Below are 27,273 nucleotides of genomic sequence, written 5' to 3'. Positions count from 1 at the left end.
TTAGCAATTAAGATTGATACAAAGCTAAGATTAATCTTTAGTGCTTTGTGAAATGGCAAAAAGCGCGGAAATCTAGCGGGACAATCCATAAGTTTTAAAAATGCAGTTAGGTCTAAAATCTAAAATACAAAACATTATTACACATTGAAAGCATTAAGAGTAGGTTAAAAATAAATTTGAATACCTGTAATGAAATATTTTGATAGCTTTTTAAAACCCAAAACAGTTATTTGTGCTCTTGTTCACACTTACTTCATCAACTCGGGTTGAAGGATGTTGTTCTTGAGTGAAGGTGGTCGGATATAGAGTCACAGGGGAGGTCGTGTCTGGAGTCTCAGCAAGAGGATGTGCCAAAATACTTCTAAGAAAAACAAACACATTACAATGTAAAAGACATGAGAGTTATGACATGTTTGAGTTAGTATAGAAAATTACTACATGTATGGTATTAAATTGTGAACTTTTATCGATGGGAACCAATCATGTTATGTGTTACAAATACGCCTTGTACAATAATGGAATAAAAAAGTGGTACGAGGCCTTGAATGTTCATTTAAAACTGGCAGGGTTGTGGCCTTGCGCTTAAAGACCCAGCAAGTTTTTAAGGGAATGTTCAAGACCTTGTACCATCATTTATTCCCATTCATATATAATTCCCCTCTTTATTAAAGAGCATAAAATGTGGAAAATCTGTCCAAAATATGTTCAAATGTTAATGTAATGACGGCAAGGATAGAGAAACCGAATGTCTATCCTATGTGCAAGATGTGTAACAACAAGGCAGAAGGAGACTGTCTTTCATATTGTCAGCGAGTGCAGTAAGATGGCCCAGACGGAGTACAAAGAAAGACATGACAAGTTGGTCAAGGTCATTCATTGGGATCTGTTTAGGAAATGGAGTGACCATTGTGTGCAGAGACCGGCGCAATCCCCGCTGCCTACAATTTATCGCTATCAGGTCTATAACCATCAATGTCAAATCAATGGCGTGCCTCAAGGTTCTATTCTTGGTCCTCTTCTTTTTCTTATATATGTTAACGATCTTCACTGTTCTTCTAACACATTGTCCTTTATTCTTTTCGCTGATGACACTACTATTCTTTCGTCTCACACAGATTTTTATTCCTTGGTCAGTAACCTCAATACTGAGCTTACTAAAGTTTCTTCCTGATTCCAAGCCAACAAACTCTCTCTCAACTCTAGTAAAACTAAATACATGGTCTTCTCCAGGTCTCAAGATTTGTGTGGCATTGGAACAGTCAAAATTAATGATACTGCCATCAGTAAAGTCCACTGCACCAAATTTTTGGGTGTTACCATCGATGACAAACTTTCCTGGTCCAACCACATTACTTCCGTTTCCAAAGTCATCAGCCGAAACCAGTGTTGTAGCTAGGACATTTTTAGTGGTGGGCGCAGCTAAATTTAAATTTGGTCAGAAATTGCGAGCAGTGCGCGCGTACTTTGTTGTAAGGATTGTTTTCAGGGCTAAATATTAACATTCCAATTGTGCCAAATGCACATTATGTAAGATTCAAGAATCACAATTTTTAAGTATAAAGACAATTGTTACTACAAAAATGTGTTAATACAAAATAATTGTGATGCATTTGTTGTGAACAGACTGTTTTTGAAATAGTTTCTGCTGTTTGCTTGTTGTAATCCCGCCGCGATAAAGTTGAACTTGAACTTTGAAGGTGGAGTAACTGTCTCGATAGTCTCAGGTACAGTTTCATTCTCAGCACTAACTGAAGCTGCACGAGATACTTTTATATCATCTTCCTATCTTTTTGCGTTTTCCAAAAAAGTCGTCCAGCTTAGGACATCTTAAAATTTACACAGATCTCATTCAAGTTAAAAACCCAGCGCGCTGTCACACGTGTGGGCGAAGCGAACGTGTTTACATGCCTACATCCGGGACACGCGAACTCGTACACTAGACTTTACACAGCCCTTGTACTGTTGTGTGGCGATACTGTTTGTGTGTACATAGAATGCGTGAAATCCCCGCGAAAACCTCACGACTAGACTTGTAGTGCACTCTAGGGTCTACCACAGCGCGCGCTGGTGTACACCACATGTACACACATACATCGTGTACATGTGCACAATACCAGCACTGCTGTCAGCCTGGTATAGACGGTACGCCTTCTACACTGTAGTATAGTTCGTTCAATAAAAACGTCAGGGCACATTTCACGAAGAAAACTTCACAAGATGGCAAGAGGCAAATTACATGGGAAAACACGTTTGAGGTTTTTATTGCTCGTAATTCTGGCTCAAAAAAATTACAAACTGCATTTAAAATGACAAAACATGAAAAAACATGACATTCTAGTCTTGCAATGTGATCAAAATCAGTAGAACTTTTAATTTTTTATTAATTTTGGGGGAAATTTTGTGGTGGGCGGCAGTCTATTTTTCAGCTGAAGTGCCGGGCGGAAATTGTCAGTGCTGGGCGGGCCCGTCCACCACCGCCCACCGTGGCTACAACGCTGGCCGAAACACTGGTGTACTTTCTAAGCTCCGCTCCTTTCTTCCATCTACCACTCTATTTTCTCTTTACAATACTCTCATTTTCCCCTATCTGAACTACTGCAACATTGTCTGGGCACGCACAAGCTCTAACAAACTTAAATCTCTTATTACCATTCAGAAAAGGGCTATTCGCATTTGCACACTTTCCCAACCTCGTGATCACACAGCAACCTTGTTTGCCAGGTTACACACACTAACAATCACCGACATGAATAAACTCCAAACTGGTATATTAATGTTCAAATATACCAATAACCTTCTTCCTCACACTTTCTCCTCATATATCACCTCAATTAACGATATTCACCATTACCATACAGAGCATGTAGATCACATAATAACTACTATATCCCTCTTGCCCGCACATCAATTTTAATGAACACATTTCATTTTTATGGACCTCCTCTATGGAATGGACTCAGGCAGTCTGTAAAATCAAAGTCCTCTGTTGGCCGATTTAAAACCGCTTTCAAAAACCATCTTATCTCCCAGTATATAGCATAGTTTACATTTTGTCTTTTGTATTTTGTTTTGCTTGTTCTTTATTGTTTATTTAAGTCTATTTTTTGTGTGTTTAAGGCATTCCGTTTATAAGCTTCGGCTTCCTGGGTAATGCCTCCACGTATTAGTTTTATTGTATCTATTGTTTTGTTTTCTTATTAAATGATTACCCTTTGTGGAAATAAATGTTTGTTGAATTGAATTGAATTGAAACCACTCACCAAAATGATTGACCAATTTGTTTGCTTTAAGAATTTGTCTATGAAATGTCAGAGCCATTAACACTAGTTTTCAATTCCTGCCTTTAATGCTGGTTGTTTTCCAACCAAATAGAAAGATACTTGAATGTGTCCTGTGGCAAAAATCAAAAATCCCTTTAAGTTAAATAGCTTGAGGTCTGTGATAATGTCAAATGCAAAGAAAGACGTACCTTTCTCTTTCAGCAGTAGACTCCAAATACACTCCATATCCTGTCTTGCTTGAACTTGCTGTCTGAACCGTCTTAATATCTTCAAAGTTTTCATATTTCAAAGCTTGCACCAATTGCAGCAGATACAGCAGAAGTTCCTGGATATTTTTAAAATAATTATTTTATTATACTGACAACATATCACAATTTATGTGTGCAACACCTATTGGCACATTTAGTAGAAGGCAATTAAGGAGCCAAAAAGGCCAAATTGGCTTAACAGACACCCATCAACAGTTACAGCAATAGCTGAAGACAATGGACAGGCCCGGATCCAGGGGGGGGGGGTACGCCCCCCCATATTGTCGGCCACAAAAACAAAAACAACTAGATAGCAAAGCTGCCATGACCAGCTGCCTATCGCAAGATAGACCCATGACTGACAGAAAAACCAATTATTTGATCAACTGATGGTCAAAGGGGTGGGGACATTGACAAGTATTAATGGCCATTTAAGGTTTTCATTGTTTTAGCTCATTCAACTGGAACCAGTGCACAGTGCCACACTATTTGAGTTTCATCTTTTCATATTGTCTACATGTAAGCAGCAATATTTGATTTAAGTTTTAAATCTGTACATCATTGCAATAAGGAGTGATGACCACTGAATTGGTGGCGCTGTTTAAGCTGCGACATCACCATGTTCGGGCTCCCGTTTTATGTCTGAATGTGTTCTATGTCTGACTGTCATCGCCAACCTTCTTGCCCTTCAACGTCTTCGCAATGGTTTACTGACCCAAGTGAGTAGTGATTTGAGCTGTGTAACTAACTTATCTACCGAAAACTTAGGGTTTTTAAAACCCCCCACCAACCATGATACGTTCTGCTGTAGTTTTCAAGATGGCGTCACTGCACCCATCCTACACATACCTGCTAATACCATCCAAACAGCTAAACCTACATTGATCAATCGCCCTGTTATTGTCTATGATGGGGAACAGCTGCTTTCCTACAGATATTGCAATTCTGGACAAATTTCTCAGTCAGTATTATGTACTTTTGATGAAATGGGCATCGGCCAATCTCCCGGCAAAGCACCTCAACAACCTCGGCGTAAACGTGGTCGCCGCGGAGGCAGACATGTAAGGAGACCAATAACTGTTCGTATCTCACACCACCCTAATAATACGAAACCGATAGAGGCTCGTCGTGTATGTTTTAATAACATTGTTAACATTCATAGAAATGGCAATTCCACCAAATCGGTTCAGCTTCCCTCTATTTTGATGACGAACGCCCAGTCTCTGCTAAACAAGTTCGACGAACTTGACATCTTTTTTCGTGAGGAGCAGGTGGACATAGGGGTCATCACCGAATCTTGGTTTGCCCCTGGTATGCATCAAACCAATTAAACATCAATGGATATTCTTTGTTCTCTAAGTGTAGAGAGCTTCGTCGTGGAGGTGGCGTTGCAATTTATATAAAGGATGGAACACCAGTCCAAACTATTGATGTTCAAGTTCCTGATGAACTTGAGTGTGTATGGGTTCTGGTGAGACCGACACGTCTACCTAGAGGGGTATCTGCCATAGCAGTATGTGCTGTTTACATAACAACCAATTCTCCATGCCAACAATTGCTTGAGAGTCACCTGATACAGAGAATAGACCATCTCCGCACTAATTACCCAGAGATCGGAATTTGTATCCTCGGTGATTTCAACAGAATGAACATCAACTCCATTATTCGGGGAAATGGACTGAAGCAGGTAATCAAATTCCACACACACGCTGATGCGACGTTGGATCTTATCCTCACTAATCTATCAGACCATTATGCATCTCCAGCGGCTTTGTCCTCCATTGGTAGAAGTGACCACGTGTGTGTGATTTGGAAACCGCTTTTTCAAAACTGTAACAATAACATCACTTCACGAGTTATACAACCACTTCATGAGTCTGGAATTAGATCCTTTGGTCGTTTGCTGCAGAGTCAGGACTGGAGCAATATCTTCAAATGCAACAGTGTTCAAGAAAAAACTGATTTATTGTATGATATATTGAACACAGGTATTCACAATAATTTTCCCACCAAAACAATTCTGACAAACCGTGGATAACTCCTAATATAAAAAAGTTAATCTCCCAACGTCAAATTGCTTTCTCTTAACACAACCTCGCTAGATGGCGCAAACTGCGTAACAAGGTCACAAGCGAAATTGAAAAAGCTAAGATATCGTTCAATGCTAATAGAGTTCGCCATTTACAGAAAACTGACCCACGCAAATGGCATCTTCAAGTTAAATCTATGACTAACTCTGCTAAGTCCGATTTTAATATACAAGTTCCCGGTATTGACGGTTCTGATTATAAAAGTATTGCTAACATAATTAATGTTAATTTTTCTGATGTGTCAGCTGATCTTGTGCCCCTAGACTTGTCTAAGCTTACTGCTTACTTGCCAGCTGAAAAACCAGCACCCCAGTTATACCCATGGGAAGTTTTTGCCAAACTCAAAAAGGTTAAAGCAAATAAAGCCACTGGTCCTGACACGATTCCCCCTAGACTAAGAATTTGCTTATGAATTAAGCCTCCCTCTTACTGCTATTCTCAATTGTTCATTCAGGGATGGTAATGTCCCCTTCCAGTGGAAGCAGGCCATTGTTGTACCAATTCCCAAGCAGTACCCTCCTAAGTTAGATAAACTGCGTCCCATTTCACTTACAGCTAGTTTTGCTAAAATTGCTGAAGATTTTGTCACAGTTACTTGATGATATACAGGATAAGATTGATCATAGACAGTTTGGCAATGTTAAAGGTGTTTCCACCTCACACTACCTAACCCATTTAATGCATTATCTCTTTCAGGGAGCTGAGGAAAGTGGTAACCTGGGAACGGTGGTTCTTACTGATTTCTCCAAGGCTTTTGACCTTATCGACCATACCCTCCTTATCGAAAAGATCATTGGCCTTGGAGTTCGTGGATCCATCGTTCCCTGGATTTGCGACTTTCTCAATCTCAGACAACAATGTGTTAAGTACAACAATATTCTTTCAGACTATGTGTTTTTAAAGGGTGGTGTGCCTCAAGGTACAAAACTGGGTCCAGTTGGGTTTCAAATTGTTATTAACGATGCTGCTCAGGGCTCAAAAAGCCCCTTCCCTCAAACTGATCTTAAAATCGGTTCTGAATCTATTACATACACTGACAAGGCTAAAGTTCTTGGCATTGTACTTCAAAGCAATCTTAAATGGGATGCCCAAGGTAACGACATGATACGCAAAGCGAATAGACGTTTGTTTATGCTTAGAACATTGAAACGTTTTGGTTTCGGTTTTTTTTTTTTCTCTTTCTCTGGTTGCATTTTGTATTGTATTCCATGTTTTTAATACTATCGTTGTTTTTTGCTAGTCTTATTGATTGTTTTCCTCATCCAGTCCTATTTCCATGTGTTTTTGATGGCGTGTTTTTATCCTGCCTTGTATTTGTTTTATGTTTTTATTGTGCTTTTTTGTTTTATTGCAGTTCATCATTGTTAGTATTCCACCAGTCCTGTTCATGTGTGTTTTTTAATACCTTTTTATATTAATAATAATTATTTTATCAATAATAATGATAATGTTTTTACTATTTAATTATTATAAATCATGTGCAATTTGGCCTGTGGGCCACGAAATGTGATTCCAATAAAATGAAATGACCATTTTAGGTTTTCATTGTTTTAGCTCATTAACTTGAACCCGTGATAAACTCTTTAAATTTTATCTTTTCGTATGAAGCTACATGCAAAAAGTTGTATTTGATTGAAGTTTCAAGTCAGAACATACATAGTTGCAATAAGGAGTTATGACTATCAAAGGTTATTATTGTTTTAGCTCATTCAACTGGAACCAGTGATCAACTCTTTGAGTTTTATATTTCTCATATGAGCTTACCTTATTTTTAAGTCAGTGCATCATTGTAATAAGGAGTTATGACCGTTAAAGGTTTTCATTGTTTTAGTTTATTCAACTGGAACCAGTGATAAACTCTTTGAGTTTAATCATTTCGTGTGAATTTACATGTTTGAAGCATTATTATTTGATTTAAGTTTCAAGTCAATACATCATTGCAATAAGGAGTTATGACCATTTAAGGTTTTCATTGTTTCAGCTCATTCAACTGGAACCAGTGATGCACTCTTTTGAGTTTTACATGTATCTTAACATATGCATCTTTATGTAAGAAGCAATATTTGATTTAAGTTTCAAGTCAGAACATCTTGGCAACAAGGAATTATGACCGTTTAAAGTTTTCATTGTTTCAGCTCATTCAACTGGAACCAGTGATACACTCTTTGAGATTTATCTTTTCAGACAGTGAGACCGTAATTTCGTTCGAACAATGCCGCAATCCCCCAGACGGTCTTTTTATTCCAACAATGCAGCAACGTGTTTATTCCCCATGACCGTGCTTTTCACTCCAACAATGCCGCAAAGACGTCGGCATGTACAAACGTTTTTCTGTGTGGCCAGGTATTCGTTCCAAAAACGATTGACAGTCAACTACTTCATACAAACGTCATTCACCCAACCGCTAATGTGTGGTAAATTTTTGAGGGTTTTTATTGTAGAGAATAATGATCTCTGAAGTGTGCTTTAGGCTGAACGTATTTAAAAAGGATGGGGTAATAATTTATTTTTGTATTTGCCTCTTTTTAGACCTTTGTGATTGATAAGTGCTCATGGAACTTAACTGTCATCTTTGGTAGGACAAGAGTTTTATATTGTTGTTACAATAAACGTTCAAATCGTATATTGATTTATTGCCTCTTTTAAGAGTTTGCTTTAAAATGTATAATGGGAACGTAGCATTATCTTACTATAATAAAAGGATATGATTTGTAGTTGTTTGTAAGGCCAAACAAAATTTAGTTTTGTCTGTTTGGCTCGCCATAGGTGCTCCATAATTTGCATTTTACGCTTTCATTGCGTTAGGACCGCACCTTTACCATTGTGTTTGATAGCCAAAGTCATTCAAGCGTATTCAAGCCTATATAAATGAAGAGCTTTCTCAGTCTCCCCATTCAGGTGAAATCACTTACATCGAGTTCAGACCGTTTTATCATTTATCTCTGCGTATATTTAAGGCCTGACTTCTACTTCAAGTAAACACGTCCAGACCGCCAAAAAAAAAATTAAAGTCCATTTTGACGCCAAGTCCAGCACTATTGCCAAACCACCGGATGACTCCACTGAGCGGGTACCGCACTGAGCTGAAAGAACTCCAACTCAAGCTAGAAGCCAAAGATCTTTCCAGACCAGGCAATATCGCCCAGTACGAGTTCTGTGACCAACTCGAAATTGTGCTGTGCAGAATCCAATCTGCCTTAATTGCCGATAATAACATTGAAACAGCCCTACAAGCTGTCCAAGAAGAAACTGCTCTGATCGCCGACAGGAAACAGAAAGTCGGAATCGCCGATTCAAGCAAGGCTTCTTTTCTACCCAGATAAGACCAACGCCGACAAATTGACCGCCAAACAGCAAAAGAAAGTTCTCATTGCCGAGGAAGCTGCCCTAAGAGACATCGAGACTCGTAAGCGGCGACGTAATGAATCCCCGCAACACCAGGCAGAGCGGTTCTAGACCCTTATTCAGTCACCCTGATCTTCGTCTTTTTAAAGGTATTGAAAAGCGATTTGATCAACCCCTACCTAATACTTTGTCGAATTTCAAAAGCCGTTTGTGATTTCACCATTATCCCATGCTGTAAATAAACAATTTGAATCAAATCATATTGCCTCCTTGTCCTTTACTATGGCGTGTCCATTAACACTAAACTGTTTTTCATGCGTATGAGCGAAGCGAAGTAGCATGAAAATAATACAACACTAGCCAAAAAAATTAGGGACGAAAACACATTTTATTTTGTTGAATTATTTTATTGCTTCAAAACTTCGGGTAGGAACGATTGTAAAAATCATGTTTGCCCTTGCATGTAACTTGCCTGTAAAATCAACGATGTCAAAGTTCGACTCGAATATCTCTCAAAATGACACAGAAAATAAGCCCCAAAACGCAACCGTTCAGAGGTCTGTAAATTTAGCCACGCAACACAAAAGTAGATATCACGCCCATAGTCGTTGTTACTGTGCGTGTGACAATAAATACAAGAAACATTGAACGCCAGAGGGCGTTTTGGAACGATGTAATAGCTTGAGGTTAAACGACCTCCATTGGTAAAAATTACACGAACCAGCAATAAACGCATTGAGACAAGACTCAACGTGTCTGGGCATGCTTTGGATCCGCACGGTCACGTGGGAATTTTGGCGCATTTCCAGGCAGCGCAAATGCGAGGGCGTAGCGCATAACCCGTCACAGAACATCGCTCAATACGGTGCCCACATGCCCCAAATATCTGTGGTGCAATCTCGAGATTGAGCAGCGCAATCAACAGACTGCCAGCTTTACGAACTCGCACGTGTAATGTACATATTAATGTGCATGCAGCGACATCAGGCCGGCGGATACATTACTATACACAAACGCTACGTCCGTCTGTCGTTGCAATGTATCTGTATCAGCAAGGATCCTCGTTGTGGGACGTCGGACAGTGCGTGGACCATGGTTTCTCCCGGCTGATTGGGCCGGACTTTATGTTATTAACAATAGACAGAGTTGGCTGATTGGATGAAGGTCGGCATAAGTAGGTTCTTAAAGGCAACAAAATTACGTCTTTGTGTCAATGTACCGACACCGGGTGGCGCCCGGTGTTCTTTTGTGTGCGGTTAAACATGCGCCTTGTGCGGCGGTGCCCCTTGTCTGCTGACGTTTGAATTTTTTGGGGTCATTTTAGGGTCCTGCGCCTTGTCCGCCGAGCGTCTTATCCGCAGGAAAATACGGTAAACAGTATACTATTCCAGTGGAATATAAACCATAGTAAAGGCTCGTTGTTGTTTAGACCTAGTGTTATGGCGCCAATGTTCAAACTAATACTTTATCAGTTGATTCCTTACCTCATCATCAGCCTGCTTTAGTCTGCTGACTGCATATCTTCTCACGGTAGGATTTTTGAATTGTGGTGACAAGAGCTCTAGGGCATCAGCCACATCAATGGGATTCCACTTTCGTAGCAACTCAATAGCCTGCCTTGCTTCACGAGTGACATCCCAGTTAACACACTTCAAGAACTTTGTCAGAGCAGACTTCTGATTGGTAAGATAGAACCGAAATTTCCACACAAGGTCAGCTTCTTCAGACGACAACACTTTAGTTGGGTTATAAGCAACAATACTCTGAAAGAGAAACAAAAAATTTCAATAAATGAACAAATAAAAGTTCAGTTAGTCTGAAAATCTGACCCAGTTATATTTGATGGCTTTCATCATCCACCGAGATTGCAATTGCATCTTTGGAGGTTGCTTTGTATCCATATTTGCAAGTTGTTGATGATCCACTTTGGGAATTCCCCTAAGGCTTTTTAGATAGCATTTTGTTCATGTACATGTACCATTTAGGCCTACAGGCAGGCCTGCAAAATGCCCCAGAAATTGGTGCATTGTTTTTTTATATATTCCCTCTTCTGACAAACTTCTAAACAACTTTGGTGATGACATTTCCCCTCGTCTAACAACTTCTAACCTTACTTCTATGTGATATTTAGAAGTACACGTAGCTTCCGTGTTTAAATGCAAGTCTGCCAGAAAGCAATGTATCCTTCATAAATCCTAGCTTTTCACAGTACATCAATGTCTTTGTTTTCCATCGAGTAAAATGTCTAACGTTCATTTGTGTTGAAAATACTCCCCTAAAACCAGCATTGCTCTCTTGTCTTGTTTTAGCCCATGCAATGAATTGACCTTTTCTGCACTAATTTTGTGCTGGGTCGAGTTTCGTTTGACTGTTGTTTGTCCATTGTTAAAGGTCATCAGCACTAGTTTGAAAATGGTTGCAATTTCAGCATTCTAATATTAACCATCTCAAGTAAAATCCCATCCGAGTAAAATGCCTGTGATTTTTTCACAGGACTCGGGAAAGTACTAAGTATACAGTGCTACACACATCGGTGTATATGGGTAAAAACCAAAAATTAATATTCTTTATCCCCGATGCAAATTTAACATCTATTAAATCGTTTGCAGTGCCCGCTGCTAAAACAACATAGGATTCGAACTGCCTCTAGCTACCGGGCGGCCTCGGTGGTCTAGTTGGTATGACACTGATCTAGAATTGCAAAGGTCGTGGGTTCGAATCCCACCCGAGTAAAATGCCTAGGATTTTTTTTCACAGGACTCGGGAAAGTACTAAGTATACAGTGCTACACACATCCGTGTATATGGGTAAAAACCAAAAATTATTATTCTTTATCCCCGATGCAAATTTATTATCAAATCAATTGCAGTGCCTGCTGCTAAAACATAGGATTCGAACTGCCTCTAGCTACCAGGCGGCCTCGGTGGTCTAGTTGGTATGACACTGATCTAGAATTGCAAAGGTCGTGGGTTCGAATCCCACCCGAGTAAAATGCCTGTGATTTTTTTTCACAGGACTCTGGGAAAGTACATATATACAGTGCTACACACATCGGTGTATATGGGTAAAAACCAAAAATTAATAATATTAACCATCATCCAAAAGTTTCCAGTCCTGGTTAGTTAGCCAGGTGCTAACATGAATAACTTGAAGCCTAGATTGCCTGTGACACTAAACTCAATGCGCACCTCTGGAAAGCTTAACCCTGTCAGGAATAAAGTCTATCCTCACATGTGACTACATACTTGACGTTGACATGGTCATTACAGAATCATGGCTAAGCAAGGAGGACTCTGCGCTATTTGGTGAGGCCACACCTCCAAGAGCAAGCCACGTAACAGTGACACGTTCAGTGGTGGAATCGCAATCTTCTGCAAGGCATATCTCAACATATCCTTCGCCGATTTCAATATATCCTCAGCTCAATCATTCGAACTTGCCTACATCACCAATCCTACTAAACAGCTTTGTTTGTTTGCAGTCTACAGACCGCTCCCTCCACAAAGAACGGTCTGAATACACCCAAGGTTTTGTCAGATCTCGTCCCTCACCCCCTCCGGTAATCACCTAAATCTAGGGTACTTCAATCTGCACCTCGATACCCCAAATAGCCCTAAAGCAATTTCTCACACAGCTTGTCGATCATGACCTACATGTACAGCAACATGTCTATGGAGCTACCCACAAACATGGTCATACCCTTGATCTTGTGATAACGCGTCATGCAGATACCCTTGGCAAAACTGTATCAGTGTCAATAAACTCTACTTGGATCTACATGTACGTAATTGAATGAACCATTGATCATGCCAAACCTACTCAACAGTTAGTGCAATCGAAAGATAAGAACTACCGCACCATCGACACTGATTCATTCACCAATGATCTTACCCAGTCTTTTCAGCTGTTTCCAAACGACAGTTGTTCCAGTGATCAACTTTTATTAGCTGTTCCGACTTACCGTCGGAACAGGTATTGTTTTCGTCGAGATTTTTATTATTTTTATTATTATTATTCTTTGTTTCTCGCCAAAACCCCATTGCATTTGTACACGTGTTTTCTTTAAGCCTAATCTCCTAAACCATAATACGAAAGAGTGAGTTTATTATACCAAATTGTAGCTTAGAACATAAGCTTTACTCTAAATGTTAAAAAAAATTAAAATTTTAGTTAAAATTTTACGTTATCTTCATTTGAATATAACTGGATGCAGTCGCTTCCATGTTATTGTTAATTATTTTCTTTGGTAAATGCCATACAATATGTACCTATCATGAGTTGTGACTTCTTGAGATGAGTCTACGCATTTGAACATAACTGGATGCAGTCGCTTCCATGTTATTGTTAAACATTCTCTATGGTAAATGCAATTCAGTATGTACCTATCATGAGTTGTGACTTCTTGAGAGGAGTCTACTCAAGTCTCCTTTTCTTGTTTTTCTACTTACGTTCTGGACCACAGCAAAGTCTCTTTTTATTCGTTTCCTAACCGAGTTCTGGACCAATATACTTTGCACACGAATGTGTAGGGTTTTCGTATAACGAACGTGCGTAATTGAATAGGGGTTTTTGACGACGACGACACACCATCGTGTCCACACATTTACACTAAACTTAAACAGTTTGAAGATAATGATAGTTGAAAGCTTCCCTTAAAATATAACTTGCTGTGGTGTTGTAGTTTTTGAGAAATTAGTGAAAAAACTGTCAACGTATGACTGGGACCGAGTTGGTTTGGGACCGAGTTGACCGGGTTCGTTTTTGAGAAATGAGTAAAAAAAACTGTCAACATATGACTGGGACCGAGTTGGTTTGGGACCGAGTTGACCGGGTTCGTTTCAGGCGACAAGCGTGGACGACGAAAATAGAACACCTGGGATTTGGAATCATTTACGGGTGAAGTCACCTTGTTTGCGCCGGGGACCATTTGCCTAAACTAATTCAAGTATTTCGCTTTCTTTTCGGAAATTATACCATGACATACAAAAACTCTTTGGCAGCAATACAAAAGCAGCGATTTTATTATGCTGACGTTTCTCTTGTGGTTGAGTGGGTCATTTTGTATAGAGCTGCTTATAATAAATAGGCAAAACATTTTGCTTTATAAAAATGCAGAAATTGAGCAGAATACCTGGATTCACGACTTGTACAAAATGAGGAATGGTATTTGCTGTGTTTAGCTGCTTTTTGTGTTTTAAAAGCTATATGTAGTTTGGTCTGTTCCTGTGCCAATGACTTTTTAAAGGAAGAAACGCAGCGCTTACGTAATCAGGGAATTGTGCTTACGCTAAGCGTAATTAACAGCTTAGCAGGGAATGTGTTCTTGAGCGTCACAATTCGCAACAAAAAATTTACGACAGTTGACTAATTGTGCTCAATTCCTGTGAAACTGTCACAACAAAAACAGTGACTTAAAAATTTTATTTGCATTCACAGGACAACCGTGCTTTATAATTAGTTGTGCAAAAGTAGGCCGGGGCGACTAGTGTGCTTAAGTGTTAAAGTCGCGACTACAAATTATTAGAGAGGTTTCGCAAGCGTGCGGATACAGATACAGATACGGATATGATAACCGTAGCCGTTCACATCAGCCATGTGTTGAATTTTGTTTCGCAAACTATAGGTATGTTTGACTACAAAACTAGTCCCGGCTACCTGTTTGGTGAAACAGTTGTGTTGCTTACTACTAATCGCAACATAATTTATGTTGCGCTTGCAGCACATTGCAGCACAAATCTTGAGAATCCGTAATTTATCTCGACAAGTGTCGTAGTTGGGTTTGAGGTGCGACTAGTCGAGTAGTTAATTTCACTAGTCACCTAGGCCTATCATGATGGGAACTTGCATACTGAAAAATCCTGTGCGAATGGGCCCAATATGCTCTGCTCTGGAAGCAAATATTCAGTGCTAAGCAGAAGCAGTGTTTTCTGCACTTACATGTACGTCAAGTGAAATAGACTACTAAGCAGGGATTTATTTTGTTTGTGTGCTTCCAAGCTCGCACTTTGTATTCCGTGCTTGCACAGTAAGCAGAAAATGGTTATCGTAAGCGCAGAGTTTGGTGGCCGTTAAGAGTTAGGCGAAATCCACTCGTGCTAAATCAAACATCAAACCACTGACCAAATACAAGGATTTTATCCTTAAAGCCATTGGACCCTTTCGGTTCAGAAAAAAAATAAAAGTTCACAGATTTACAAATAACTTACAGGGTTTACAGAAGGCAATGGTGAAAGACTTCTCTTGAAATATTATTCCATGAAACGCTTTACTTTTTGAGAAAACAGCAAAACAATATAAATTCTCGTTAACGAGAATTACGGATTTATTTTAAACACATGTCATGAAACGGCGAAACGCGTGGAAACAAGGGTGGGGTTTTTCCGTTGTTTTCTCCTGACTCCGACGACCGATTGAGCCTAACTTTTCACAGGTTTGTTATTTGATATAGAAGTTGTGGTACACAAAGTGTGGGCCTTGGACAACACTGTTTACCGAAAGGGTCCAATGGCTTTAATGTAGTTTTTTGTGACATGACATTGGACTCTTAAATTACTGCATTTAACTCACGAACCAACAAATCAAACAATCCTGAGTCAAATATTAGTTTTATTTACATTTATTAAACTTTTTAATTGAACTTTTAGAGATCAACATTTCAACTGAACATTTGACTTGTAATAACATCTCCTCTAGTATACAGACCGCTCATATTACATACCGCCCTCTAGTGACAGAAAACAATATTTATTGGAAGACAAGTTTCAGCTTATTCTCCTATCTAAACCATAACTTGAAAAGAGTTATATCATATATCAAATTAAAGACTAGGACCTAAGCTTAATTCCTCATGTAATTTTGTTTTTAAATTCTTGATTAATTAACCACGTGACCCTCATTTGCATATTTAATTGGGAAATCTTTGTAACACCATATCTCAAGAAGTACAGACCGATTTTTAACCTGTTTTTAAACTGAACATTTGACTAGAAAAAAGGAGATGTTGATAGTAAGACCACTCATCTTACATACCGCCCTCTATTGAGTAGTAAAAATATTTAATGGAAGAAAACCAAAGCATAGTTTGTAAACGTTTTTTGTTTAAGCCTTTTCTCCACAACCATAATACGAAAGAGTGAGTTTACTATACCAAATTGAAGCTTAGAACATAAGCTTTACTTAAAATGTATTTTTCTTTTCTTAATTAGTTAACCACGTGACCCTCATTTGCATATTTAATTGGAAAATCTTTGTAGCACAATATCTCAAGAAGTACAAGGCCGATTCTTACCCTGTTTGTTGTTAAAGACTCCTTGGGGATTGGAGATTAATTTGGAAAAACCGTGACCTCAAGTTGACCTCTACTTCCGGGTCAACCGGAAGTGGGACCATATCTCAAGTACTATACAACCGATTTTCAAACTTTTTTTAGTTTTAGACCCCTTAGGCATTAAAAATAAACTTTGAAAAACCGTGATCTAAAGTTGACCTCTACTTCCGGGTCAACCGGAAGTGGGACAATATCTCAAGTACTATACAACCGATTTTCAAACTTTTTCAGTTTTAGACCCCTTAGGCGTTAAAATAAACTTTGAAACACCGTGACCCCAAGTTGACCCTGTTTGTTGTTAAAGACTCCTTGGGGATTGGAGATTAATTTGGAAAAACCGTGACCTCAAATTGACCTCTACTTCCGGGTCAACCGGAAGTGGGACCATATCTCAAGTACTATACAACAGATTTTCAATTTTTTTCAGTTTAAGACTCCTATGCATTAGAAATAAACTATGAAAAATCATGACCCCAAGTTGACCTCTACTTCCGGGTCAACCGGAAGTGGGACCATCTCAACAACTACACAACCGATTATCAAACTTTTTTCAGTTATAGACTCCTTGGGCATTAGTTTGAAACATATTTGACCCCATGTTGACCTTTACTTCCGGGTCATTGCAGATTAGTCTTTGGTAGCTGTGAGCCCATGTTGACCTTTACTTACGGGTCAACTGGGAAGTGTGACCTTATATCAAGAGCTAAAAAACTTTTTTGAAACTTTTTTTTTCAGTTATAGATTCCTTGGGCAATGAAGCACATAAGCCAAGCCAAACAACACGGAACAGCTTCGTGTTTGTTCACAAACACTTAATGTCTAGTTTTATGATACTGCAGTACTCGGTGTTCTTGATGCTGATTGCCTCGTCAAGATAAGGACAAGCAGGTTCAAACAACAGCAACCATGGTATACATGTACATGTACCAATGACATTAACCTTGCAAGACACAACCGCGGAAAACTTAACAGAAACTCGTGTAAAACCAAACATCCCGATGACCAGCAGGCATATGTGAATCAGATCAACTCATTACCATGCTCATACATGTCATACTTCATGAAAAGTCGAGGTACATGTACTTCAAGCCTCAATTTTTCATCTGCCGACACAAAAACAGTGTTTCAAACTATCAACTCATTGTTAAACAAAGGGGCTCCTCCCCCTTCAATCCTTGAAATCATTAAGCATACGCTTTGCAACTTTCTTCAAAGACAAAGTTGTCAAAATAAGATCTAACATCAAGTGTTTGCTCACCCACAACCATAAACCTGTTTCACTCCAGCATCCTGATTGCAAGTACAAGTACCTCAACCCTTGCTGATGAGGACGAGGTCCTCAGACTCATTAGCAAATCACTGAACAAGTCATGCGACCGGGGACACTCTCCCAAAATGGATGTTGAAAATGAATTCTGGGACTCTCCTCTCTGCACTGGTTTCCATCGTAAACAGCTCGCTTGCCACAGGTTCCTTCCCAGCAAGCCTCAAGGAAACCATAGTTTCACCAATTTTAAAGAAGCCCGGGCTGGACGTGAATAATCTCAAGAACTATAGACCGGTTTCTAATTTGGCATTTTTATCAAAACTCATTGAAAAGGTTGCTTTAAGTCGTATCAATGATCATCTTTGTTCAAATATGTTGTATCAGAAGTTTCAGTGTGCTTACAGGTCTGGCCACAGCACGGATACGGCATTGCTGAGAATCAAGAACTACATAATGCGTGCTCTTGATGATCGGCAGGCTGTCTTCATGGTGTTGCTAGATCTGTCGGCGGCGTTTGATACCATTGACTATGCTTCCCTCGAGTTAACAGGTTATGTTCAACAGTGGTTTCATTCAAACCTTGTTGGTCGCACTACATGTAATAGAGTTAAGGTTGCTAGTAAGCTATCTGACCCCAAGGTATTGGAGTTTAGATTACCACAAGGTTCTGTGGTAGGGCCTCAGCTGTTTACCCCCCCCCCTCGCCACCATTATTGAACGGTTTCAGCACATTCGCTATCACTTCTATGCTGATGATACCCAGCTATACATTCAATTTAATCCCAACAACCCTGGTGAAATAAATCAAGCTCTTTCCACATTGTCAGAATGCATTATGGACATAAAACAATGGATGTTAAGCAACATGCTTCAACTAAACGATTCTAAAACTGATTTCTTTGTCTGTGCCAACATTAGATGTGCTATCTGAAGATCAGAAATCTTGGAGTGGAGTTTGACCAGGCCATGCGGATGTCCGACCAAGTTGATCCATTAATTTCAGTTTACGCAACCTCAGGGATAAGGGATAAGAATGTACATTGATAAGCCTACATGCCATGCTGCTGTTAGAGCCCTTGTAACGCCTCGTCTTGGTTATGCTACATGTAACTCTCTTCACTATGGAATATCATCTGTTGACTGTCAACGCCTTCAACGGCTCAAAAATCAAAACTGATCTACCTGGCCCCAAAATATGACAGAGTCACTCCCATTCTACACGATCTTCACTGGCTGACAGTTTCCAACCGTATCAACTTTAAAATACTGACCCTGGTCTTCACTTATCTCCATACTGTCTCTGCACCTTCATACCTAACAGATCTCATTCAGTGCAGGGCAGTAGACTGGGTTGGCAACGTAATGTCGCCAACACAGCCTACCCCACGACTCAGACTGTCCCAAGGGGGAGCAACAACAACAACACAAAAACTATAACAGCTCCACGAACTGACAATATCTTATAGAGATATTTACAATATAACTCTCAAAGCAATTTTATGGAGACATTCAAGGATAATTTGTAACAGTTTAACCAAACCACGTCTTACCGACCTGCCGCTAAGAGAAAAGAAGAAGATCATGTGGTATGCTGCTGGGCGCTATTGGGCGGCCAATAGAGGGCGCTATTTAATTCTTAGCGATATTACCTGCCGGTATAGGGAAATATGCAAAAATAGTATTGTGCTCTACAGGCAAGTATGAGTGAAGTAGACTCATATCTTACAACATATATGTAAGTGCTGTCTCAGGGTAATCATGACTTACATTTAATTGATCTCGTGTTGATGCATTTGGCTTGAGATCTTTGTCTGTAAGACAACTTCTTTCACTTCGAGCCAGGGTATGGTGCTTTGCCTCAACAACGTTTTCCTAAGTAGAATAGACAAGAGATTTGAGTTAAGAAACACATATTAGCACAAAAAACCCCAAATACATGTATGTCTTCAAAATGTTAACTTCCTTCTGCCAATACCTGATCTGATCCCATATAATACATGGGAGCATATATTTCCGATTCATTCACACTAAACCAAAACTTAGAATCCATGTCAAGAAGGTGAAGTAAATTCTTAATAGATTAGTTAGAAACAGACTCTGCTGCTTTAGACCTACATACAATGTAATAATTTGCAATGCTTTTCCAGATGAAAAGAAAGAACAACGAATCAAATGAGTTGATTTGTTTCACAGAGTAATATGAATGTGTTACAAATATTCATTTTCCTCAGTTTATTCAGTTTCCAGTAGTAAATGATTATTGCCAGAAAGTAATACCAGAAAGTATTTAAAGAGTGGTGGCCAAAGCGCTGCACACATGACGTGACATTTCTTTTTTAGTTAGTTCAAGTTTCGTTGAGGTATAAGGTTACCAAACCACTTAAGAGATTTAAAGGGTTTGATTGTTTAATATACCAACCAATTGTTCTTATGAGTCAGTCGGGTACATATTTGACATTGTGTGCTCTCGGTCAAAACATTAAATTTTGTAATATTTTTGTGGGTGAAAGGGCCTTGGTGCAAGTTTAAAAAAATTGCATTTTCAATTCAATATATAGCCCGTTGCCATGGTTACAGCTCATTTTGTTTTTTAGCCATTTTAGGCAAATTTTGGGGTTTGAAAAGCTGTTTTTTGCTTATATTTACAACTCCACCCCACCAAAATGCAATAATATTTCATAAACCTTTAATATCACAACTAAGTATCATCTTTGGCCTTGGTATTAAAACAAACAAAATTTGACCGTGAGCACATATATAATGTACATGTATGTCAAATATTTACCAACATGTGTTTAAGATTTGAAATGTTGGCTAGTCTTGATACATGGGCAAGAACACTTAGCCTAATTTTAAGCGAGTAATCTTTTAGATGTGTCAGTATCCATCTGAGTTTCCTGTAGAGAGGACCATCTGTCAGCCTCAATGATTTGAGAGTTATTAAGAACTCCAGATATTCAACTATGTTCTTAAGGGTTATTAAGAACTCTTATAGTTTTTATGTAGTTTCCTGCCATTTGCCGACTCTGTTGACGAGGACTGGTGTGAGAGGGACAAATATCACAGATTGTTATACAATAAAACGGAAACCATTGTTTTGAGTTATTCCTTATTCCCTTCATTTTATTATTTTTTTGAAACTTTATAATCATTTGTAAATAAATTTGTACATCTTGTAGATATAAACTTATTTTGAATGCTAGTTTATTCTGCCTTGGTTGACTGCGCATGCGCTGACCGATGTACATCATTTGCTTTTCAGCAGAGTTTTAAAAACACCCGTTATATCTTTTTGTAGTAGCCATCGCTCTTTTAAAATCCCTCCCGTCCCTTTATTGTGTGGTTTGTGCTTTGTCACAGGGTATTATTTTCCCCTTCTTTTAAAGTGTTTTGCTTGTATTTTTAATGTTTTTCTCATTGTTTTCTGTGGTGTTGTACCAGCTGTTATTGTCGTCGTTCAGTCACTGTGAGTCTTTTTAAAACTTCAACACATCACCCCTGTCGCCATTGTTTCTTCGGACACTTTGTATTCCGTACAGGGTTTCGACCAGAGATTTGCTGTAGATTTCTCTTCCAACTTTTTAACTACATTTTGAACTACCATCACCCAGCCTGAGCCAGCTTAGATAGGCCTACCGATATGAAACCCTGTGGGTGCCTCCATCTTTCATCCATCTACCTGCTACTGCAGCTGCTGAGTGGTAGTAATTGGGTGAGAAATTTCTACTTTAATCAACTACTTGTTACTGTCAGTATGCCGTCTAATTTTTGCTTCAGTAATTATTTTACTAACTCGCAACACACCTCCAACAAACTTGCTTAGGCCCACATTTAGTCAGCAATACAGGCCAATCCTTCTCTCCCCTAATAGAGGACCAGATTTAGACATTTTTTTCATGTTGAGTCACACAAATTGCAAAAGTTTGTTTTATTGTTGATTCTTATTTATCAGAGTCAAACAAAAACAGGAACCAAAAAAAACAATATAACCAATTTAAGCCGGCCAGGATAGACAAAAGTGTACTAAAACACTGTGACCCGAAGGCCTGTCTATCCAAGCTTACATGTAAGTTGTGATATAAAGCTATTCAATTTAAACAAGGAATAAACATTAATTAATAATAATAATATAATAATATTGAAGTCTTATATAGCGCACGTATATACCAAACAATGTACTCAAGGCGCTGAGTATATACAAACTTTCAGAAAGATTATTAAGGTTATTTACACATAAAGGCAAAACGTAAGAAATTACATGAAATAAATTATACATGTATATCTATGTACATGTACAATGCAAACTCTGAGCAAACAAATTCACTTTAAAATAAAGACACAAGGAAAAATAAACAATAAATATTAATAAATAAATAGGAAAACAAAAATGAAAAGTAAATAAATGAATGAATAAATAAATAAATTTATGAAAATATAAAATAACAGATAAAGGGTAGGTTAATAAAACAAAAATAAAAATATGACTAGATATAATCTTTGTAGAAACAAACACTAGGTGTTCGGCTATTGTTGGGTCAGTGTTTGAATCAATGAAAAAAGTGTTGTTGATAGCTCGTCAAATTGCAAAGAAATCAAAACCAAACAGTTTTCTCGATGTGAAATAATTTTATGGTAAAGCATCAAAAAGTATACATTTCAACCTAAAAGCCTTTAAATAATGCCTTTTCAAAGCATTTTACAGGCACTTCCAGTTTAAAAAGGTCAAAAGGTCAAGAGAAGGTCACCAACATACCCATTTTTGTGAAGTACGTGAGGCCATTTCATATGATGTCTAGATTGTCAAAATAGCTTTTGTGGTCGAGGAAATGTGAACTGATGAATAATGACGACTGGAGAAGAGACTAACGTACCGGAAGGGAAATGTTTGTTGAAAACGCCTTGAAAACAGACTACGTACTTAAAGCCCTTTCATATGATGTATAGATTGTCAAAATAGCTTTTGTGGTTGGAGCCTTAGGCATAATGACAACTGAAGAAGAGACTAACTAACCGGAAAAGAAATGTTGGTTGAAAACGCCTTGAAAATAGAATAAAAACGAAGCTATTTATAGGAGAAGAAAAAATTAAATAAAAAAATCAATAATACAAAATTTGGTCGCCAATTGGTCCCCCATCCATGTACTGACCAAGCCCGATTCTGCTTAACTTCAGTGATCAGACGGGAACCGGTGTTATCAACGCAGTACGGTTGTACATTAAATATTATACAATAAATTTGGTTTGAACCAGAAGACAAGGTCAAAAGGTTAAACGCCTTGAACGAAGACTATTCCACATGAAGCTTTTTCGCGCTCTATGGATGATCACTGGAGCGTGACTCTCCCGCACAGCTAATAAACTACACGTTGTGTGTATGCCTAAGTGTAATTTTTATGCACATACCAACGGGGGATTTACGTTGTTCTTTAAACGTGCATTTTGAAATTTTCAACCTCTCTTTTGAGCCAGAAAACAAGATCAAAAAGGGGTCATGTCTGTGAGGCGTTTACAGAGTTTTTAATGCCCTTTCCGATGATGTATTGATTGTAAAAATCCCTCATGTAGATCAAAAGTTATGATTTTTTTGAAATAATAAACTTTGAATTAGTGTATCTCGTCAACTGATGACGTCATCGTGACGTAACAACTTTTGTATCATCTACTGGTTATTGTCTACCTGTGTGCAAAGTTTCAACTTAATGCAAGCTTCGCATCTATGCTTTTTCTTGCGGACAATCGACAGCGAGAAGAATAAGAAAAACCAAAAAAAAAACAAACAAAAAACGAACAAAATCAATGAGTTGTTCGGGCTGTTGCCCGAACACCTAAAAACAGGGCAAATCTATACCATGGGCTAAATGAGCTAATTCCTCATTTAGCCCATGGTATAGACGGGCGCTTTTGTTATCATTCAGCCCATGGTATAGACAGGCGCTTTTGTTATTGACTAACTTAGGCTTGGTGGTCGGGGTACCATACCATACCAAAAACAGCAGTCAGCATGCTGCTATATCAGTCGATGATTCGTCAGCCAATCACCGTGCAGGAAAGCCATTCTGTCTAATAGTTTACTTTTTCGTAATGTGAGATTTGGATTAACGGTGGAAATCGCTGTATCCTGACTGGACTAGTAGGTATGATCCGGTGTCGCTTTTAACATTTCCAAGTGGAATATGAAATAATCTATCCATACATACTAATTGGGGACTGTTGCCGACATTCATAATGGAAAAATCTTTCCGTGTTTTTGTGACTTGTTTTCTCTGTTTTTGAAGCCATTTTTTACGTACAAATTTCTCTTTTTAAAATTTGAGTTGCACCGATTGTTTTTATACATATCGACAGATATTTTGGTTGAGACTTTTCAAAAAAGGCTGAAAATGACCGAATTCCAGAAGCCTTTTTGACTAATTAATATTCACATGGAGGTCACGCATTAAAAAACAATGCATATCCACGCAGATATAGCAAAGGAGATCAGTGTACTGCGGGTAGACTGTGCCGACACCACACATGTGTGCATTTGTGCTGGTTTCCACACGCTTTCTTGTATGTATAATACGAGTTGCTGGTATTCTGCAACGCACTTTAACGATACTGTGCATTCTGTCACTGGTTTCCAGACATTTTCTCGTATGTATAATACGTGTAGCTGGTATCCTGCCACACACTTATATCGATACTATAAAAACTATAAAAGACTTATAAAAGACTTTCAACGCTGATACAGTGTTTTAGTACAGCATTTAAACGATAAAGAATCGATTACTGTGTACTCAAAATCAAATACGAACAGTTTAGTCGACTTTTCAAAGCTAAAATAGAGGGGTGTTTTTTTCCTATTGAATGAAAGTTGAAATTCGTAATTTTTTTACAAGCAATTTGTATTTCATTGATAAATTCATAATAATTACAAAATCTTAATAGTTGGCAGCTATGGCAAACTCATTGGTGCTGAGAAGGCCAGAAGATTACAAAGCTTATCAACTTAAAGTTACTTAAACTTGCCTCTTCGTGAAAACTTACCATCAGCATTTCTGGGTCAGGCACTGTGACAATGTCAGCATAATTTTTTACTGTTACCTTCTCTTCTGCATCCTACAAATCAAACAAATAAATAAGCTCTCTAAGTAAAAACAATATGAAAAAAGGGAAAGCAACAAACATGGTGTCTCATTCTAGCAAAACAAAAATGTATCAAGGATCCCACCATAAGAGCCTCCTTAATAGATTTAAATGACTTAATCCAACCATAGAGAAAGGACCACAGAAAGAGTTTGAACTTCCTAACTTCAGAGGAAACACGTTCGTCGCCGCTAATCCATTCCAGTCTTATGTTAATCTCATTGTGACTGCTGGCGCAAACCTCCACTTTGCGGTCAGCCAATTGTCCAGAGTGGAGAAGTGCACTGTATTGTGGGTAACTGGCGTGAGCAGAACCCCAATAATGAATGAAAGAGTGGCAGGAAAAGAATATATCTATATGCTTATACCACAGATAAATGACCAAAGTCTTTGTTTGAAGTTGGGTAACGTTGGGGAACATCATGGCATACACCATGGAAGAGCTCATTTCATGACGAAAAAAATGCACTATTTCTTTAGGAGGCGAGGTCCCGTAATTTGCTAAAATATCATATTTTAATAATTGATACATTTTTCATGAAGTTTGTACAAATTTCATGAATTTCGGTTGTTTTTAAAAAACAAAACATTGACATATAAATAGCTGACATGAAAATTTTGCGATTGCGTGCGTCTTTATGAATAAGGGTTAACTGTACTCGACTGCGCATGCGATGAAAGATAAATTTCTACTCCATTATTGTGGAATATCTTGCAGCGAAATGACGTCAGAAAATAGGCACGGCATTCTTCAACGCATGCCTCAAATGAGCTGTAGTTTACCAGTGTAAAATGCGGCGACGTACCTCGCGCACAAAGGGCCATTGATCTCCATTGTTCCTGCCCGGGAAGTTCGAACTCCTTCTGTGGTTCTTTCTCTATGATCCAACAAGGAACCAACATCAAAGCTGCATGATCGAGTACGAATAAAGCCGGATGAGCATATTTTCTCTTTTGATATGTAAGCATTGAGCGACTAACAAATGCGTAAACAATCCACTGGTTTCTTTGAATGAAAATTATGCCTCTGTGGTCCAAAGATTCTTAAAATTCTTTATTTGTATTACTTGGGTTCCTTTTTCTTTGATTCTTAGTTTGTTTTTTCTCCCATTCTTTGTTTCTCCACAATTCTTTTTAAATCAGTGTTTTTCGGTTAGTTTTTCTTTTTCCATACCCTTTAAAGACTCTGGACACCTTTAGAAGTTGTCAAAGATCAGACTTCTCACTTGGTGTGTATCAACAAATATACAAAATAACAAACCTGTGAAAATTTGAACTCAATTGGTTGTCGAAGTTGCGAGATAATAATGGAAGAAAAAAACACCCTTGTCACACAAAGTTGTGCGCTTTCAGATGGTTGATTTCGGGGCCTCACATCTAATTCTGAAGGTCTCAAAATCAAATTCAAATATTTTAGAGGAAAAACTACTTCTTTTTCGAAAAATAAGTTACTTCAGAGGGAGCCCTTACTCACAATGTTTTAAACTATCAACAGCTCTCCATTGCTTGTTACCAAGTAAGTGTATTTCTGTGTTTTCTCACTTTTTGTTTGTCTGGGTATTTCCAGGAATTGAGCCAGAACAACTGTCTATGTTATTGTTAGGTGTTCGGGCAACAGCCCAAACACCTCTTTGTTATTGTTAACATTTAGAACAAAAGTTTTTTAATCTTCTTCTCAACGTCAATTACCCGCAAGAAAAAGCATAGTTGCGAAGCTTGCATTAAGTTGACACTTTGCACAATGGTTGACAATAACCAGTAGATGATACAAAAGTTGTGACATCACAATGACATTGTCTGTTGTTGAAATAAACATAACTCAAGAAGTACAAAAGCTATTCCAACAATTTCAACCTCACCGGAAAGGTCTTGCAAAGAGCTTTAAACGCTTCACAGACATTACCCCACTTTGACCTACTCTAGGTTCAAAACATAAGTTGAAGATTTCCAAAATTTCTAGCCGACGCCTGCTGGATGCGCCTACATATAGCATGAATGAAACAGTAATGAGAATGTCGTCTATTTACACTGTTGTTATGACTACGTGAGTATTCACTGAAGTGGCGTGATGCCAAGTTCATTGTGTACCAATTTACGCTGTACCGATGCTCAATGCATATACATGTAATTATATGGGGGAACTTACGCAACGGAAACGAATGCATGTCCGGCGACAAATTAGTTCCTTTTTGCCCTTCTGATGGCGTAATGGTGAAGATGGAATTGAAGACAAAGTTTCGCTGAGATGGCCACCTACTGCAGTGGTTTGTAAGACTTTTAATTTTTTGAGAAGGTACCCACAAAAAGAGACGAATGTTGGTCATGTTTTGATCAAACACCGAGAAGCAGAGATGTAACATCGATCAACCAGTCCCCAAAGTGAAGGGTATTTTGGACCAAACTTACGGCAGTGCTACACAATGATTATTGTAAGCTTTGTGTAAAAACAATGCTTTTCGAAAAGGATATTAATCATGTTATAAATACTATCCTTTATTAATAATTGGCGAATGTGGTAATGTTTTTGAACTAGGGAACGTTTGGTATTCATGACCGTTGGCTGTTGAACGGTGAGGTAAAACTGTGTGAC

At 38.5% G+C, this 27,273-nt stretch overlaps 1 protein-coding gene across 1 annotated transcript in view; it reads right to left on the bottom strand.

Annotated features, from left to right (window-relative positions):
- Positions 1 to 27,273, bottom strand: part of LOC139941511 (phosphatidylinositol 3-kinase catalytic subunit type 3-like) — a 249,235-nt gene that overhangs the window by 81,746 nt on the left and 140,216 nt on the right. Inside the window, exons 8-12 of the mRNA XM_071938045.1 lie at positions 24,585 to 24,656; positions 19,326 to 19,430; positions 10,449 to 10,727; positions 3,470 to 3,606; positions 253 to 361 (exon numbers count right to left, since the gene is read on the bottom strand). Of these exons, the coding sequence (XP_071794146.1) occupies positions 253 to 361; positions 3,470 to 3,606; positions 10,449 to 10,727; positions 19,326 to 19,430; positions 24,585 to 24,656 (702 nt within the window). The remainder of the gene's footprint in view (positions 1 to 252; positions 362 to 3,469; positions 3,607 to 10,448; positions 10,728 to 19,325; positions 19,431 to 24,584; positions 24,657 to 27,273) is intronic.

This window comes from Asterias amurensis, chromosome 9 (assembly GCF_032118995.1).
Source record: "Asterias amurensis chromosome 9, ASM3211899v1".
Taxonomy (NCBI): domain Eukaryota; kingdom Metazoa; phylum Echinodermata; class Asteroidea; order Forcipulatida; family Asteriidae; genus Asterias; species Asterias amurensis.
Note: the sequence above shows the minus strand (reverse complement) of the source record. Positions and strands in the feature narration are given on the sequence as shown.